At 35.8% G+C, this 19,920-nt stretch overlaps 3 protein-coding genes across 5 annotated transcripts; 2 read left to right on the forward strand and 1 right to left on the reverse strand.

Annotated features, from left to right (window-relative positions):
* Positions 1-27: 27 nt before the first annotated feature.
* Mei-9 (DNA repair endonuclease XPF mei-9) lies at positions 28-3,893 on the forward strand. The gene is made up of 10 exons (XM_077399889.1): positions 28-167; positions 260-436; positions 514-693; positions 757-1,924; positions 2,026-2,337; positions 2,419-2,634; positions 2,713-2,886; positions 2,953-3,093; positions 3,236-3,433; positions 3,542-3,893. Exons 2-10 carry the CDS (start codon positions 369-371, stop codon positions 3,695-3,697), a joined length of 2,613 nt encoding a protein of 870 aa, XP_077256015.1. The 5' UTR covers positions 28-167; positions 260-368; the 3' UTR covers positions 3,698-3,893.
* A 1,101-nt stretch (positions 3,894-4,994) lies between these two features.
* On the reverse strand, positions 4,995-7,933 carry LOC143893976 (DGAT1/2-independent enzyme synthesizing storage lipids). Its single transcript, XM_077399924.1, has 6 exons — positions 7,373-7,933; positions 6,966-7,104; positions 6,564-6,658; positions 5,977-6,338; positions 5,707-5,910; positions 4,995-5,627 (listed from the first exon to the last, which is right to left on the reverse strand). Exons 1-6 carry the CDS (start codon positions 7,419-7,421, stop codon positions 5,520-5,522), a joined length of 957 nt encoding a protein of 318 aa, XP_077256050.1. The 5' UTR covers positions 7,422-7,933; the 3' UTR covers positions 4,995-5,519.
* A 546-nt stretch (positions 7,934-8,479) lies between these two features.
* Positions 8,480-19,829, forward strand: LOC143893965 (ATPase family AAA domain-containing protein 2). Of its 3 annotated transcripts, XM_077399887.1 has the most exons (17): positions 8,480-8,854; positions 9,260-9,315; positions 9,573-9,801; positions 9,968-10,268; positions 10,346-10,523; positions 10,612-10,678; positions 10,771-11,020; positions 11,103-11,317; positions 11,398-11,690; positions 12,150-12,467; positions 12,558-12,739; positions 12,830-13,016; positions 13,259-13,737; positions 13,818-14,003; positions 14,196-14,231; positions 14,465-15,332; positions 15,441-19,829. In XM_077399887.1, the coding sequence occupies exons 3-17, from the start codon at positions 9,576-9,578 to the stop codon at positions 15,492-15,494; spliced, it is 3,840 nt and encodes a 1,279-aa protein (XP_077256013.1). In that variant the 5' UTR covers positions 8,480-8,854; positions 9,260-9,315; positions 9,573-9,575; the 3' UTR covers positions 15,495-19,829. The 3 variants fall into 3 exon arrangements, with proteins under 3 accessions (XP_077256013.1, XP_077256012.1, XP_077256014.1); XM_077399886.1 differs by lacking the exon at positions 9,260-9,315; XM_077399888.1 differs by lacking the exons at positions 9,260-9,315; positions 14,196-14,231.
* Positions 19,830-19,920: the final 91 nt, after the last annotated feature.

Here is a 19,920-nt window from a genome sequence, read left to right on the forward strand (position 1 = left end):
CTAACATGTTACGTTTCCTCAGCTTCAAACGGCCTGTAAGTATTGGCGTTTATGGCCATCCGTCGCACGAGATCAGTAAATACACTCTACTGGTGTCCGAAGTAATGGTCGAGGACGATACTTCCTCTTACAACGAGACATCGGGAAAAACTTACAAAATTCATGTAGTAAGCCATGCTATGCTATATTAATTACTATATAACTCTATCTTTTTTTAGTTTCCATATTTATTTTATAAGCATCTTACTTCCCATTTCAGATTATAGAATTTTTTTTTGCCAATTTGGATATTTTGTTTGGATTACTGTTTTGAACGCTGGAGCAATTAATAAATAATCTACAAATTGAGTTGAAAATTATCGTTAAACATGTTGGAATACGAAAATCAAATCTTTCTTGAAATTCTTCAGGAAGATGGACTAGTTATTACAGCTAAGTAAGTATATTTTATCTTTGCTGTTGTATCTCACGTAAGAATGTATAATTTTATTATTTATTGGAAAATGTTCATAGGGGTCTTGGTATAGAAACTGTTTTTGCGAATGTGATAAAAGCTTACTCGGATCCGGGCAATCTAGTTATAATTTTGGGAACCACCAATCATGATGAGAATTACATTATTGATCTGCTTAAAAGTTATGGAACAAGTAGGCTACCGCGTATAGTGAATGCTGAATGTCTCTCTAATGAAAGGTATAAAAAAGATACATTCTCATTTTACATATGCATTTAATAAAATCTGACCATTAAACGCAGGGAAATAATGTATTTGGAGGGTGGAGTGCTGTTTATATCGGGTCGTATTTTGGTGGTTGATATGTTAAAAAACAGAGTTCCGTTGCACTTGGTCACTGGTATTCTCGTCTATAGAGCTCACAATATTCTGAATGCTTACCAAGAAGCATTTGCGTTGCGTTTATATAGACAGCATAATAAAACTGGATTTATCAAGGCGTTCACAAATTCATCACTGGCTTTCACGGTTGGGTATTTGCGAGTAGAACGAGTTATGAAAGCTCTGTTTGTAAAGAAATTGTATTTATGGCCACGTTTCCACACAACTATTAATAATTGTTTGTCCAAGCATGAGCCCGATGTTATAGAACTACATGTACAGATCACACCGAAGATGCAGAACATTCAAACCACTTTACTTGATATTATGAATTACACCGTGAAAGAATTGAAGAGGCTCAATAAATCTTTAGACTTAGACGAACTGACTGTAGAGAATGCAATAGCAAAGAAATTTCACAAGCAGTTACATTTGCAAGTAGATCCAATCTGGCATCAGCTTAGTACAACGACCAAACAATTGTTTTCCGATTTAAAAACGTTACGTTCCCTTGTTATATCCTTGACATACGAAGATTCTGTTACATTTTATGCCATGCTAAATCGTTTACGGACTATGGAATATGCCGTGAAAGCCGGTGGTTGGATAATGTTGGATGAATTCGAGAATTTGTTCAAATATGCGAGAAGCAGAGTTTACACGGATAAGAATGAACTGAAACCAGAACCAAATCCAAAATGGGAAGCTTTATCGGAAGTATTATCTGAGATTCAAGAACAGAAACATAAGAAAAAAGACTACGAAAATATTGATAAAGTTCTTATCTTAGTACACGATAACAATATATGTCGCCAATTAAAGAATTATTTAACTATGGGTGCAAATGAATATTTACTTTATGAGGCTTTGAAAAAACTATCGCATAATAAAGAACAAAAGACAAGTTGCGATAGTGGAAAAAACGTGAAAGATCAACCATCAACATCTGAAAGTAATACAGAGGAAGAAACGCCGGAAATGCAGGATACTTATGTGCTCACCTTGTCGCAAAAATGCACGGAAGGAACTCAACCAAGTACTTCCAAAGAAGATGTGAAGCATCAGACATTGTTTGAAGAATGTTCGCAAGTAAGTTATACATTATTATAATATTTAAGAAAGATTTTAGCTTGTGTTAGGAGCTCATTAGAAAAATGTTTTTTTATTAATCCTGTTTTCTAATTTTAAAGATCGCAGAATTGGATTTAACTAAAGAGACTTATGCGGCATCCGCACCTATCATTTTCATACAAGCTATAAAGAAAGGAGGAGATCCAATGGCTTTACAACGAATGTTAACTGAGCACATGCCAAATAATATTATTTTGTACGTGGCCGATATTGGCACCGTGAGGCAATTAGAGGTGTATCAGAATAATAACCCATCATTAAACTTGAAAGTATATTTTTTGATTTATGGCGGGTCGGTTGAAGAACAAGAATATCTTACCTCTTTACGACGGGAAAAGGAAGCGTTTCATTCTTTGATTAATACGAAAACTGTAAGCATTTCTCTCTGTATGATCTCAGAACAAAAAGAATATGCTATTAAACAATTATTATTAATTTCTTTTACTTTATAGACCATGGTTATCCCAGAAGATCAAGATGGAAAATCGGACGATTGTTTGGCTCTTGCAATTCAGTCGGATAATACAGATCAGGACAGTACACGTAAAGGAGGGCAATCTGCAGCCGAAATAATTCCAAAAGTTATTGTTGATATGAGAGAATTCAGAAGTGAATTACCAGCCATTTTGTATACGCGCGGTATAAAAATCGAACCGGTGACATTAGTGGTAAGTGAAATATATATTAAGTTTATTAATGTAAAATAATGTTATCTGTACATGGTTTATAATGTTATAATTTTACAGGTGGGTGATTACATTTTAACACCAGAAATATGTGTTGAGAGGAAAAGTATATCTGATTTGATTGGCTCTTTATTTTCTGGGAGATTATACAATCAAGCAGTTTCTATGACGAGGCACTATGCTAAACCCATGCTCCTCATAGAATTTGATCAGGATAAACCATTCTGTTTTCAGGTATCTAATTTTACAAAAACGACACAATTCTTTTTATATAACAAGTAACAACGTCTCTTGTTTCAGGGAAATTACTCTGTCGGTAGAGATATTAAAAATACTAATGTAACAGCAAAACTGCAATTATTAACTCTTCATTTTCCCAAACTAAAAATTATATGGTCTCCTAGTCCACATGCTACAGCACAATTGTTTGAAGAATTAAAGGTAATACAAATATATATATATATATATATATATATATATATAATTTTATGTTTAACAAAATTTATATATATAGAAATAACATATAATTAATATATATCTAATAAATAATTATATTGGATATTCAAGTTTTGTACGTTTGTAGCAAGGACGAGATCAACCTGATTCGAATGTAGCTGCTAAAATTGGAGCAGATGACGTTGAAAACAAGCAAGTAATGGAAGAAAAATATAACTCTCATATCCAAGATTTTATAGCTAAATTGCCGGGTGTACATTCGAAAAATTTGCATATTCTATTGAATAAAGGGGAATCATTAGATCATCTTGTCAAGCTCTCAGAAGTAAGTGAACAACAATTAAGAGGTCTAAATTCTTTCTATAATATATCATTTTTTCGTACAATTTGTAAATAAAAATATTAAATATGAATAATCTTTATATAATGTTAGGAAGAACTAAAAGAAATACTCGGAAATAAAAATGATGCTGAATTGCTATATAAAGCTCTTCACGAAAAATGTCAGCAATCGGATGAAAATCCGGGAACTAGCAAAGGTGTCTCTAAAGTACGTGGTAAAAGACTTTTCTCCAGGGTAAAAAAATAATGTAAATGATTATATCGAGATCTCAACATCTCGGGTACTCGCAACCCGTCGCGTCGCGTAAAACAGTCACGGTCGGTCTCGCTCCTCGTGTACTTGGCGCGAGACACTACCGTGTCTCTTGATGTAAATAATACTTAGATAATAGTTAGTGCAACATTATATAATCTAATAAACATTTTGTAAAACATATTAGAAAGTGTTTGTGCCATTATGTCAGACCCAACCAATCACATTCAACTCGGCAAGCAGGCTTATAACGTAATTTTACCCGAGAAATTGCGGCGATTTGAAATAATTAAAATTAGTGCTTAGAATAAAGAGAAAATTTTATTTTGCAACAACGAATTGTTAGGCAAAAAGCTGCAAGAATATATAATTGTACTATACACGTATGATCAATTCTAAAATAATTTTAAAAGTTTCAGCGTTTCTCGACAAAATATTTAGAATCTCACGTCATGTATATATAAGATGTATATTTCTTGCTTTTTTGTGCATATGCATTTATATTTATGCATATTGTACGCTTTTCTTCTCATGCATACAGATATTCTAAATATATCTATATGTTGCTTTCTTGCATCGATTTATATAATATTTAATCTTATTGGCTGAACACACACACACACACACACACACACACACACACACACATATGGAAAGGAACAAATAAAGGGTATAAATAAAACACATCCTAACTAATTTATAATTTTTCCTTATCTACAGATATTTTTTTTATAACACGATATCTTATTCTTATCTCTTTTGTTCAAGAAAAATATAATGTAAAAAATAATTTTTTAAAGGAATCTAAATACTAATTTTATATTTCAAAATTCAATACTTTGTACTAATTGTCAGAGTATTATTTTATTTCTTGTTTTCCTTGTGTTTCTAAAATATTTATTACTCTAATTGTAAGCAGAATTAATCTTATCTTAATTAATATACATACAATCACCCGTTTACGCGGAGTAAATTATCGTAAGTTACTACAAAATCCCGTTTACGCGAAAGAAAATCCCGTTTACGCGAAGGAATTATCGTACTACAGAAGTAACGCTCGCGTAAACGTAGTAAAGGTTTACACTTATACTTTTTCATTATTTCTTATAAAAACTTTATAACTCTGCAATCTTATCCTTAACGAATAAATTTACTCACAGTTATATAATCATTATACATCAACTCTCAACGTTTGTTGAACAGTCAAAATATATTATCTTTGCGATAATAGTCGCTAATACGAAGCAAGCGCATGTAACAAAAGACAAGGGATAACAATAAGCAATTTGACTTGATGTACTTCTTTTATTAAAAATAGATTTATCATTGTTTATTGCAATCCTTTCCCGCACAAAATTAATAATAAAACAATTTTAATACACAGTAAAGAAAACATAGGAAATATAAGATAATAGAGTGCAGAAACGCATAACTGTTAAATAATCACATTTCATGTTATCTTACTTAACACAATAATGATAAGGTAAATTATTTTACATTGCATGCCATTTGACATTCAATTATACAAAAAATTTCTATAAAAATATAAATAAACTACTTTCTCTCTATAATAATCAAGTATATATATATTTAAGTACAAATATAAAATAAATATAAATATCTACTTATAAATATACTTATATCAATAATAAAAATTTCTATCGAATGGAATAACTTTATTATATTCTCTTTTTTAATATTATCACCTAAAAAGAGAGTCTAACTAATTAGAGAGTCTAAAATATTACATTAAAATAACTGTTAAAAGTATTGCGTCTTATTAATCATTAAGTACATCAAAAAGCGCAGATCATCGTTAATCCTTATGCTTCTCTGTATTACGTATTCTTTCCACTAAAGCCCGTGTAATATTACCAGGTACTTTTTGATGTTTGCTTATTAAATCTCTAAGACTATCAGCAACCTGAAAGTATGTTGAAATATTTTCGAGTGATATTATTTGGAAAGTGTAGGACGTGTTTTACACCTTCATAATTATTTACCTTTGTCTGCAACTCTTCGGGCGTAAGACTCCCGTCGTACGAAATAGGTTCACCTACATACGTCACCAATTTTACCGGAAAGCCACCGTAAATCGGTACAAGAGGAAGTTTCGTCGTGGCATATATCTTCAGCCATATTCTTCTTCCCCAACTTACAGTTCTAAATGCTTCTCTGAGATTTTTCGTAAAGAAAGGAACTATACTCTAATGAGAAACAACCATTACAATATAATAAAATAAAATAATACAAAACTTTTGAAGAGAACGCACCACTTTCGCATCGAGAGCGACCTTTGCAAAGCCCATCCTTTTTTGCCACATAAGCTCATAATAGGAATCCCCAAACTGAGCTTCGTACACTCCACCCGGAGAAATAGCGAGCATATGTCCCTCTTTTAAAATAGCTGAACAAGTCTGAACTGTGCCGGGTATAATTTTCAGAACGTCAGCGAATATGGACCAACCAGGAATCATGAAGAGAAATCGATCTACCACCAGGCGGATTAGTTTTGAATTGTATAGAAATACTTTGGATGCAAAATAATACACATCGACTGGGATAGCTCCATGGTAATATATGAATAATACTGGCTTGTCCCGTGGAATATTCTCTATGCCCACAATTTCATATCCTGTTAAAGAATTATACGTGTTATATTCTAATGAACAAATCATGTATCAAGAAACCTTGGGCGTGTTCCTATATTCACTGCCAGTACTGAAAATCTATAGTTACGTGACGCAAACTATATATTTTCAGCACTGCCAGTAAAAAAAAATACAGGGCTTGTGTAGCTCGATTGAAATGCTTTCTAATGCCCAGTGCTTCTTATATAAATTATTAGACTGGGATGTACCATGCCAAATCCAACCGTGTGCGTCCCAGGCAGCTGCAACCATATGGAGAGCTGCGTCTCGCCATGCAGTACCATAAGCATTTCTTAATCTAACCCTGAAAGAAAAGAAAATGTTTCTTTTAAGTATGCTTTTTATATAAAAACTATGCGGTATATTTCTTTTATATAAACTGGGAAACTGTTTTGAACACAATTTTGTAAAAAATTATAAATTAAAACGTATGTTATGAGCCAATGCATTCACAAGTTTGCACTCGTTGCTTCTAAAAGCGAATTATTTCATTATAACAATCGGCATGATACAAATGAGTTATCTATGTTACAGTTAATATTATATAATAAATTATATTGCATTTTTGATATACACGCGTTATGTTTGTAACCGATACGTTATATTCAAACCTGTGTAGCTTGTAGATGTACAACATTAAGGCAGTTAAGTACAGCAGCAGCGCAATTACAAGCGGGAGTAGAAATGTTACAAGGAGTGGCATTAGGAGCCATGTCAGCCACAATGTAAAGTCCAAGTCAATGTACTGAACTGAAAATAATACAAAGTACATTCTTTAACGATCGTTAAACTGCATTACTCTCTTCAAAAGGTACACATTCTTATACAAATTATAAACAAAAAACTAAATATCTACTTGTGTACAAATAAGAAGCGTCATATGTCTAAACGTGCACTTTCACAAATGCTTATTTTTTTTTTAAGTGTGATGAGGTAACATAATTAATTAAGACAGCGTTATGTTATATTCCTAATGATGACGTATGTATCAAGGCTTACGTTAACACAGCATTTTTACCTATAATATCTTCTAGCATTGGCCACAAGTTGTACACGATCGAAAACATGTTTAGTATTTAATTAATACAAAAGGAGACGTGTGGGACACGAATTAATTCATAGAATGACCGAGCTCTTTATATCCACGCAGGAAGCACCCGTATACTCATCATTACGATTCTGAATCAAAGATTTATCGCATTTCTCGCGATTATACAATATATCCACCACGATTAGCATTTATTTAAATTCTTCCAATGAGACACACATGAGACTAATCATTAACGTTTTTGCTATAATTTTTTTCCCTATTACATGCATGGTCGGCGATCAATCGGCGTGGATCCGAATCGTTCCGCAAAGTGGCACGACACAAACGTCACTAACTTCAACTTCGCGTGATGCATTTGTAAGAATATATCGTTACTTAAAATGAAAATGAATCGGGTCATTATGCGTGTCACATCGACGTCCCAATTCCGTAAATCATCGCGATGACTAGTCTACGAATATCTAGCCGTAGCCTTTATTATCGGTGTGACAACAATGTACCGTATGGCACCGTATGGTATGTAACAACATATGTAATAACACACACACACACACACATATATATATATATATATATATATATATATATATATGTGTCATATGTTCGCGGACGGGGAGAGTCGAGATGTTTTTCTGTGATGAGTTTTGGAACGCAACGATATATCAAAGGAATATCGAAATTCTTCCTTTATTACGCAGAAGGGATACAAAAGCCTATAAATTTCTCTCCTGCGACCTGATAGGTAGTGGTACAATTAATTTTAATTAATTAATATTGCTGTTTGTCACATTGTGTAGTTATCGTATGAGTCTGTTCGCAAATGTATATAAAGAATTTGCATATTACAAAAGTGCGAGCCGCACTTTCGAATCGTGCGGCTATTACGTATATGGATGGCGGAACGCGGAACATTTTTCGGTCTTCCGAGAGTAGGCGCTGCGCACCCGAATGCACGTTCGTGCGGTTACGCAAAAAAACTGGCGTGGTGACCGTGGCGTGTGCGCATGCGCCATGCGCGATCCGCACGCTTGTGTGTGCGACGCGTACGTGTGTGCGCGGCGCGTGCGTCTGTGTGCGGTATACAGATGATACACGGATTTTGCAATTGTACTCGATCCGGAATCGTGTGCCGTCTCGGTCCCCCGATACCGTTCGGCGGGCAGTAACGTCGGTCGCGTGATTCTACCCTGAACGCCGAAACGGAGTAACGACGAGCTTCGGCCGTGCGTTAACTCGGCACTCGGCACTCGGCACCGCGACGGTGAGACGGCGATTCCGTGGCCAGCGTGCTCGCGCTCCTGCTCCTCTTCCGGAAAAGGACAGTCCGGAGTCCGGAGTCCCCTCGCGAGAGATCGTGAACGCAGCTCCGCACTGTCCCACGCATATGACGGACGTTCGCGGTTTTAACGCTTTCCTCGCGCATCGGCAACAAGAATTGGCCAGATGAAGGTATAATCGTCGTTCGCGCTGGATTGAGACGGCGGGGCGAGAATCGCCAGAGGAACCGGGAATGCGCGAGATCACGAAAAAGAGCGAGACGGAGAGAAAGAAAGAGAGAGGGGATTGCGTATCGTTCTGTTTGTTGTTTATTGTCAAGACGAGTTCTCCGTTTCCCTCCTCCTTTTTGCTCGAGCGTGTCGCGATGCCATTTAGTCGCGTAGAATTTTCACTCGGAAATCTATCGAGGTTTTTTGCACCTCGCGCAATTAATTTCGCAGTAACGTGTCTATACCTTTGTATATGTGCCGTTTGTTTTCGTAGGGCGTTTTAACGAAACGCGTGTATTCTTGTAAGAATAGGGATCAGGACTTTAGAGAAAATATAGAGAATAATATTAAGAGAATATCTTTCTAGGCCTTTGCGAAGAGCTTTGCGCACATGTCCCTCGCTTAATTGTCTGCCATGTGTTTGTACGTAAACATATCCTTAACGCTGTGTGGACACTGTGTTTTTGGAGCACTCATCCAGACACCCTGGGACACCTTTTAAACTCTAAAGAGTTTTTGAAAGCATTACTGTGTTACAAAAAATCTAAAAAAATTCATGTATCATCTTAGGTTTCAAAAAGTGATAATCGACTGTAACTCTTAAAAGGCCCACAGTGTCCCCACAGGGTTATAGATGCCGGTATGCGTACTCTGGTGTATGTAGTAAAATTATTTCATAGATAATGTGTGATGATGATCCTGCATTGGACTCAATGGATACCGACGAAGAGATCTTTGTTCCTCGCAACCACAACTTGGAGGCGAACGTCAGGCGGGCCAAGAGCTTGCGCAAGCTGAGGTCACATTCCGGCTCTAATTCGCACTTAACTAGAAACAATTTAAGCGTACGTCGCAGTACGCGTAACAGGATGCAGACGTATGACAATCTTAATACAAGCTGGATACTAGGTACAATTGAGATGTTCAATAAATAAAGAACGCGCCACTTAATTGTAAAGCGAAATAGTTAGCTTTTAACCACTAATGTTGTACAACATATACATTTTCATAAATATTGCGCATATTTAGAACCGGAGACCGCAACTGTTTCACAAATGTTTCTTAAAATTAACAGGAACACAAACTTTGAAAGGATATCCTATGTTTCAACAACATCCTTCTTCTTCGGACAAAGAGATGGTGGACGATGTCCCTGGTAGAAAACGTGATCTCCGAGACCGCATGCCCTTGAGATCTCGCGAAAATCATCCACCTAATAAAACTCCGACGAGGCATCTTAGGGACAGAACGGAACACGATCGACAAAATAGCAGAGAACTTCGAGCTAGAGCCGATCGTGAGCTGAAAGAACGAACTGAGCCGGAAAAGGATGTCAGCGAACAAACGAGACCAGCGAATGAGGAGAAAGACACTAGGCATGCAATTTAATTGAACGCTTATACACGTGCTTAATGGAATTTAATATAACTGAAGTTAAAATGTTTCCTTTTAGAACGAGAAAGTCTGACAGTCCAAGCAGATTTCGAGAAGGTCCCGTAACCAGATTATGCGGAAGTGTAGGTGAGAAAACTGAGAAGCCCAAGGTGGAGCAAGAGGAGGCGGACGATGATAGCTCGCGCGAAAGTGAAAAGCCAGATAATAATGATAATGACAACTCTGAAAATGAAGACGTAAGTGAATTTCTGTAGCTCATTTTTCTACAGTTGAATGGCGATCTGTAAATTTTATGTATCTTTTATTTACATTATTTTTCGTTAGGGATATGAGGATATGTATACGCGGATTAAGAGGACGAGGCGCACGACTCAACGACAACTGCCAAGAGGTAAGGAAAAGTTTTAGGTTTGCCAACGCTGCAGCATAACAGGTATATTTGTTTTCTCTTCCAAAATGGTAATACGATATATTTATCTACAGTGGAGGATAGTGATCTAAGCGAATCTTCGGATTCTCCCGGGCCTAGGAAGTATAGTTTACGTCAAAAAAAGCCTACCGTAGATAGGTTTCAAGCTAACGTAGAGCCGGTTAGGCGTTCTATTAGAGCCCTTAGAAGTGTTCTCAGTAATTCAATGAGAAGAAGGAAGCATAGAAATAAGAGCACGAGTTCTGCCGACTCTACTGACTCCGAGCCTCAACGTTATGACAAGAAGAAAGGCAAAAAAGCAAGGTACTTGTATATATATCATGAAAAAAATATTTATCGAATGATACGTTCGTTATAGCATACGTAAATGTTGAATATTTTAAAGACAATCGACCATACAACAAGGCGGTCCACCCGATGGAAAAGCTGACATAAATCCTATAACGTTAGATACTAACATTAGATTTAGTGACGTCGGAGGTCTTCGAAAACACATTGAATGCCTTAAGGAGATGGTCATCTTTCCCATGCTGTATCCAGACATACTTGAGTGTTTCGACATTACTCCACCGAAGGGTGTCTTGTTCTATGGCCCTCCAGGTATATACAATATACCTTTTTAAAGTGCAGCATAATGGAAACTCGTTTTAATTTTTATGCAACTTGGAAATTTATTTCAGGGACTGGCAAGACACTAATAGCTAGAGCACTGGCAAATGAATGCAGTCAAGGCAACACGAAAATGGCATTCTTCATGAGGAAAGGAGCGGACTGTCTGTCAAAGTGGGTCGGGGAATCGGAACGGCAATTGAGATTGTTATTTGAACAGGCTCAACAAATGAAACCGTCCATAATATTTTTTGACGAAATAGATGGTCTGGCACCTGTCAGAAGTACTAAGCAGGATCAGATACACGCCAGTATTGTATCTACACTTTTAGCGCTTATGGATGGTCTCAGTGACAGAGGACAGGTAATAGAAATAATTGTTTGATGTCTACAGCCTGATTTGAACCTTGACTTTTAATGTAAAAGTGCTATAGTCTTATATGGACCTTGGCTTTCATTAGTTTTATTACAGTCGCAATTTTTGAGAAGTTGTAAGCTCCTTGCCCACCTTCATTTTGGAGAACTGATTTTAAAACTTATTTTTATTAGTTGGAGATTTTTGTTTTCCAAGGGATAATGCAATATATTATGGTTTATTTATCTCCAGTTTAGTTACTTTAAGTTCGTGTACTTTATTTTTATCATAGCGGATTTTCCCATTCAATTTATAATATTAATATAAAATATATATGTGGAATGGCAATTTTTTGGGAATCAAACCCAGATCTTTTGCTTAACAAGGGACTGCTCTAGCACTGAGTTTCTCAGCATCCTAAAAACGATGTTGAAAATTTTCTAAGTTTTTCCTTTTTCCTTGTAAAAGGTTATAGTTATCGGCGCGACGAATAGAATCGATGCGATTGATCCAGCCCTTCGAAGACCCGGCCGTTTTGATCGCGAACTCTGTTTTGCTTTACCGGCCAAAAAAGAGAGATTAGAGATTCTGAAAATTCATGTTAGTAAATGGAAAAAAACGCCGTCCGAACAATTACTGGAGATATTGGCGGAGAAGGCGACTGGTTATTGCGGCTCAGACCTGAGAGCCTTGTGCACTGAGGCAGTACTACAGGCATTAAGGAGAACTTACCCACAAATTTATATGACAAACGACAGATTATTGCTGGATCCGGAGAGAGTCCAAGTACGTTTTGTAATGAGAGGAATAATGACTAGTATACAATTGGAATTTTATTTTAAAAGTTATTGATATTAATTATATTAATTAAAACAGGTAAAGAAACGTGACTTTATGCAAGCAAGCTCTATGCTCGTTCCGTCATCCCATAGAGTAGCTCCATGCGCAGGAAGAAAATTGCAGCCTTTTATGGAACCACTATTAGCGCCTCCATTGGAAGATTTGCTTAATTTAATCAAAGGAACATTTCCTCAAGGTGTAAATCCTGCAATGGCAAAGTAATTATTCCTTATATAACAATAATAAAATTGGTGATAAAAATACGTTCTTTTAAATTATTATCTATATATCGTGGTTTCTTTTTATAGAATGAGGAATGCCAAGGGCATCTATCGTCCAAGATTATTGATCTCGGGTGGCAGTCTTTCTGAAGGTCAGGGACCTCATTTAGCTCAAGCATTGCTACATTGTATGGAACATCTGCCAGTCCAGATTTTAGATGTCAGCACATTGTTTGCGGAAAGTGCTCGATCCCCGGAAGAAACTTGCGTGCAGGTTAATATAGCAAATACACACAACATTGTTAGATTAAGCTTTTAAATTTATGTATTTATCTAAAAGTTTTAAAACTCCTTAATTTTATAATAACCAAAAATGACGAAAAGATATAATCTTGTATATTTTGTGATTTTGTTAATTTATATGTGATATGTACTTATTGTTATCAAAGAAAGAAAAGTTTTTATTCCGATAGTTGAATATTATAGATAAATATTAATAATTGTAAATTATTGTAGGTATTTAACGAGGCGGTTAGAAACGTACCGTCCACAATTTACATTCGATCGATCAATCAATGGTGGCCCCTCGTGCCGGAAACAGTAAAAGCAGTCTTCTTGTGCCGTATCGCAGCACTTGATCCTTCATTGCCAATTTTAATTCTCGCAACGAGCGATGCAACGTATCAAGATCTCCCAAATCAATTAAAAAGCTTGTTCAGTGAATTACGCGGGGAGGTGTATTCCATGAAGACTCCCACCACCGGACAAAGAATGAAATTCTTCCGGCCCATTTTTATCGTTCAGAGTCTAAGACAACCACAGATCAAAAGTAACAAAGTAGAGGTTTTAGAAACACTGCCATTAGCGCCGAATCCGTTGCCAAAAAAATTAACGGAACAGGAGAAGCGGATCATGTACGAGAAAGATGAGGTATCTCTGAGAGAGTTACGAATTTTCCTGAGAGAGATATGCGCTAAACTAGCGAGAAATCGACAGTAAGTATCGTGTAAATTATTTTCAGTCTTTCTTTTTTTTACAGTTGGTCAGAGGGGTTTAATGGAACGATGTGTTTCAGATTTTTCATGTTTACGAAACCGGTGGACACGGAAGAAGTACCGGATTACAACCAGATAATAAAGCAGCCTATGGATCTGGAAACGATGATGACCAAGATCGATATGAACTGCTACCTCTGCGCCCGCGAATTTCTCGACGATATTGATCTCATATGCAGAAATGCTCTAGAATATAACCCAGACAGGTCAGTAACTAAATTAGGAAGCGATCTTTCTGACATTTCTCGCCGGTCAAGGAAAACAGTCATACGAGTCTCGTGCGAGAATATCTCCGTTACAGAAGCAGTTATTGATATTATGCTATAACTTAAGGTTCTTCTCTAGCGATACTGTCTTTTTCTATACTGACATTCGTATATTGTGTGTTTTCATGTCAGCTTACGTGATAGGCCTTCCCTCGGAATATTAAAGAGGTAGTTGAGCTTTTTGCTGTTTATCCGTAATGCTGTTATCGCTCCGTAGATAATAGTGGTTTTCAATTTAGAGCGCACCATAATCGTTGATGTTTTGCTAGACACACCATTATAACTAATTCACCACGCATCATTGAAGACCACTCCCATTAGTCATCACGCTTTCTATTCGATGGAATGCTAGAATATGAATTTTTTATACACTGCTAACACGTTGTGTTCTCCTCTCACAGGGATCCTGCGGACAAATTGATAAGACATCGAGCGTGTTCCTTACGTGACAACGCTTACGCTTTAATAAAAGCCGAACTGGACTCCGATTTCGAGGACAAGTGTCGCGAAATTTCGAAGACTCGCCGAATTTTAGAGAACAATTGTGATAATGAGGAAGAAAGCAAGAATTCCAAACTGGAATCCATTTCCACGGGCGAGCGAGCGGAGAAGAAGGAGTCTGTAAATTCTAGTCATTCTCTCGTCGTGAACGGAAAGAAATTCGGCAGTTCGAGGAAGCGTAAAATACCCGCTTGGGCGCGTGGCTACGTGAAGAAAATCCATAAAAAGAAGAAAATTGCTTTCGATGAGAACGTCACTGAAATAGTCGCGAATAAATCGTTAAACAATGAAACTACCACTAGTATCGATCTAGAAAAATTCCAAGAATTTGAAACCGAGGCGAATAGCGTTTTGAATGGGCATATGAGGTTGTTCGACAATACCGATTCAGAGAATGATTCGCAAAATGAGAATTCAAAGGGGAGTCAAAACGGCACTGTCGTGGATCAACGGATAGATAATCTTCAAATGGAAATAAGCTTCGTGGATGAAGACAAGCCAATGGTGAATGGCGATTCGAGTTCGTCATCTCGACGCGAAAGCATGGATGATTTGTCATTCGCCATCGAGAGCAGCGATACTAGCCGGGATAAGATTGAAGAAAATGAGAAAATTGTAGTTGATAAAAGCGAATTGGAAAATGCATGGCATTTTACCGTTGAAATAACAAAAGACTTTCCTGTCGAGGTATTATGCGATATCTATGTGCAACTAAGCAGATGCGTTGGAAAATATGCTCAGAAATACGATAGAAAATCACTGCCAAAGGTAAATATACATTTTATTGATTATAAAAATTATAGAAACTACAGAATGATGAACAATATCAGCTTATCCAATTTCAACGTATGTTAACAAACATTGGTATACTTTTAGGACTTGCTCAAGGAAGTGGAAAAGTTTACAGAGTACAAGTCACAACGTCAGTAGAGTACAATATACAGGTATGACATTGTATGAAAGAAACTGCATGTTACTAACAAGACAAACGTACTACATTATTACGCCATTGCGATACCTGCGGAAGGTCTTTTTTTGTATATTTATACTGAATGCAAAACCGGATATTATCATTGTTGTATCAAACGGAACTTTGGAATGCTATATTTCTTAGTTATTCTACTGCCAACTTTTAGGTGAATAACAGCATATATCTACAAAGCAATTGCATTGCTATGTGACATAACAGGCAATTTTAGTTGAATATTGAGTTTCGAATAATATGGATTGGATTTTGTACATATTCGAAAAAACACTGTAAATGTCCAATCGAGTGATTATTTGATATTTCATACAAAAATAAGATAATATCACGACTCTTAATCACATATAGGGCTGAAATAATAAGAAAGAACGAGTTAGATTTATTATTACTGCCGTTTATACATATACATCTTTTTTATAAAATTAATTTGATTTAAATTTAATAAATAAAATGCATATTCAATTATTCATTATAATTGACTTGATGAAATAATATTTTTTTTTTTATCATTGTGTTCAAACCATTTTTATTTTTGAGATTATATCACTTTTATATGTCAGCGATAAAAGTGGAAAAAAAAAGAAATAAGGAAAAAGTAAGTAGCCAATCGCTAACATTCTTACATAATATTCCTTTAGGATAATCGTGGACTCTTGTTTGAGAACACTTGTACGAAAGATTTCAGATTGGATATACAAGATCTAATTAAAAACTTAATATCTGACAATATATAATACGTATAACACGTAAGATATAAGTTTTTAATTTAATCTTCGATAATTTAATATATGTATGTGTACTTTACATATATACAGACACATTTTGCAAAAATTATTTTTCTGTCAAGTTTCTACATTATGTTGATTATATAGGAAAATGAAAATATTAGAATTGGTACATTGTGTACTTAACTGTTTTAGGTAATCTTTGTTAAATAAAGACATTATCATGATATGACGATCGTCCTTAATTTTGGATTATCGTCATTTTAAATATTTATGATAATCGGCATTTTATTATATTGCTGATGAGAAATTATTCCAGATATCCATCTTGGATTCGAATAAAAATTTACTCACACGTAACAGGGAAAGCCGAAATACGTATCGTGTATCATTTCTTTATAGTTGTTACATATATATAAGATCGTGGTTTTCTCCTCGTGTATCAAAATATACCTCGTGCTACAGAATGTATCAATTCAAATTATTACTAGTATAAGATGGTATACTTGACGTATGAAAATGAGTAAATCAAAGCTTATCATCTGAAAAAATCCACATAAAGGGATTTAATTTTAAGATATAAATCACGAAAATTATTCCAAGTTATCGTATTTAATCCCTTGCTGTTAGACGAAAAAAATATTTATGCGCCAAAAATGCTTTTGACAAAGAAGTTAGTAAAATTATAAAAAAAATTCAAAATAAAAAATTTTTAAGCAAATTAAACTATATTTTAAATGTTTTGCCCATCATATTGAATTTGCCAATTCTTGAATTTTTATTTTAAATTTGAAATCAGCGATTTCAAAAATTTTCATGCAAATTGAATAAATTTTTTTCATTTTTGATCCGCCATTGCATCCGCTATTTTAAATTTCGCAATTTTGATTTCAGATTTGAATTCAGCGACCCCAAAAACATAAAAATATAGTATCCCATTTTAATTGCAAATGTGCAAATATTTCTGTCATGAGCACTTTTGGCCAGGTTTATTTTTAGGAATATTTCCGTTTGACAGTCAAGGGATTAAAGAAACATAAGATAGTGAATATTGTATATCTATAACAGAGTATTTTGTTTCATCAAAATCCTGTTACTTTTTTTTTCACTTACCGAACAATTGTTCCAGTTAAATGTGGTGTTTTTCTTGTGATGATAACTTTTGATCTTGTATTAATGCAGTACAGTTCATACGAAATAACTTAAGGTACATTCAAAACTAGTAATCTGCAATTTAAATAGACCAAAGTTGTAAAAAGTATAAGGTTTTACTCGTTGAAGATGGAAACAGGGCACTTAATATACACACACGTACACTACTATAAATATGAAATACCTCGATAAAAAAAAATATATATATATTATATATATACGATGCAGTGGCGGCTAGTTAGTCATGTTTAGATCAATTTCGAAGGCTCTGAAAAGTGAATGATTTTATAAAATTGTAAAATTGATCGTTCGCGCATTAGATCTTCAAAGATGAGCCGTAGCAATTAATTACGTGTTAAATGTCCGGATTAGGACTTGAAGAATTGGCGCAAGAATAAAAAATCACTCCATTTTACTAAATTTTTCAGGAGAGATAAGTAATATCGGTAAAAATCTGAAACGGCAATGAAATAATTACAAAACATTGAGACTTCCAGTCGGTCCTAAGCACTCTTGAATATCTGGCCGTCGCTCTACAAAATATCCCAGGACTATCGCACCTTCTTCGATTATATTTTCTTTTTTTATTATTTCGATTCGATTATGTTTCCTTTTTTATTGTCTCGATCTTTCGACCATCCTATTTTTATTCCAAAAGTGCAAAAAATTATTTTATTTTTACAATTCTCGGTTTACAATTTCGAATCTATATGCCTTGATTTAAAGAGAAAAAAAAACTGCCGTTCTTATTATTCAGAAATCGAGTATTCACGCTCGAAAAGAACTGTGACGATTCTGGGAGACTTTGTGTTATATGTACATGTATAAATATTAGCGAATATTTAGGGTATAACTTGCCTTCCCCAGATTCGTGTATTGGTTGTGACTTGCTGTAATTGTGAACGATTAGTTACCACAGAGGATGAAGCCGTATGCGACGAGACGAAAAGCTCGTTTTCACTTAAGCTGTCATGGACAGTCTCTGAAAAGCAGATTCTCTCCAATAACCGTTTTAAACAATATAATGTTCGGAGGCAACGTACATATACAGGGCACGCGATCCATCCTTTTGCTGTTCAAAACTATACAATCGAATAGGAGCTATAGTAAATAAATTCTATCGATAAATCTCTCATGTGATCCACGAAGTAATATCTTTCTTAGGGATACGTCGTTGTTGTTAAAATGTGAAATTTTCGTTCGCGCAGGAGCACGATTAGGTGGGTAATCTACCGAGTTTTGTTAGTAGCGTTATCGTATTCTCGGCGTGTCAGGCCGATACATTCGTAGCGAAGAAATTTTGTAGTTAGCGTAAATAAGAATTCGTTCCGTTCGGCGATTGGATCGTTCGTCGAAATTCGATTGTATTGCGAATTTCTTTAGTAAGTAGAATCGCGCGCGTCGCGCGAACAAGACTGAGGTTTAGAAGAAGAAGAAAAAAAAGGGAAACAAGAAACGCGCTTTTTTCCAGCGTTCGTATTAATGCATGTGATGTATGTACAACGTTCTCGATTCTCAGCCTCGATTGAAAACGAAGAAGGACGAAAAACGGGGGGGGGGAAGAAAAAAAGATCGTTTCACGCGAATTATCACCGATAATCTCTTGCGACGATGGTACTCCGCCGACGGCGATCGTACCATACAAAGTATCCGGGTATTTGCCAAAGAAGCTAACGACAGATAATGCACCAGCGAAACTCACCCCGCGTACATAACAATTTACAATTGTTGCAAAGTGTTCAAGTAAAACGACGGAAAGGTCACACCGATAATCTTGCAGTCGGACCGCGGATTGTGTGTACATATACGATTTTTCTCCTAGCGATTACAAGTTTTACATTCCGCTTCGAGATAAAACGAATCCGAAAGGGACGGCCGCGTTCCGCGATTTTTACGTTTCTTGGCGCAGTATATTCTCCGGCATGCCGCATGAAATCCACATTTATAGTATAAACGATGCGTGTACTATCGGATCGAGAAGCTATCTTGCAAACACTGCCGATTACGGACGAGCGACCACACTTATTTGTATCTCTCTCTCTCTCTCTCTCTCTCTCTCTCTCTCTCTCTCTCTCTCTCTCTCTCTCTCTCTCTCTTTCTCTCTTAAATAACGTCTCTAAAGACTAATTTTTACGAAGAACGAAGTATTAAACGCGCTCGAGCTTGAGCTGTAGCATATCAGGTATCCGGCAATTTTTTCTACTGACGAACACACGCAGAAGTAGATGGTAGCCTTAAGAATTTAGACGCATTACACTACGTTATGAAGACATTACACGAAGTTATGAAAGATACGGACGAAAAGCGACGAGATGTATCCACTGCCTTATTTATTTTATCATATAAGTAATACATTTTATTGTCATATATTATAGTGAAATAAAAATTTCGTAATGTAACCGATCCGCCGGCGATTTATTTGCATCCCTTCTCGCCCGTTCCTTAATTCTCATCGCAAAGGGTTTTTATACATTGACCGGCAGGAATACCTGGA

This window comes from Temnothorax americanus, unplaced genomic scaffold, assembly GCF_048541705.1.
Source record: "Temnothorax americanus isolate GAGA-0224 unplaced genomic scaffold, ASM4854170v1 Scaffold13, whole genome shotgun sequence".
NCBI classification, from domain to species: domain Eukaryota; kingdom Metazoa; phylum Arthropoda; class Insecta; order Hymenoptera; family Formicidae; genus Temnothorax; species Temnothorax americanus.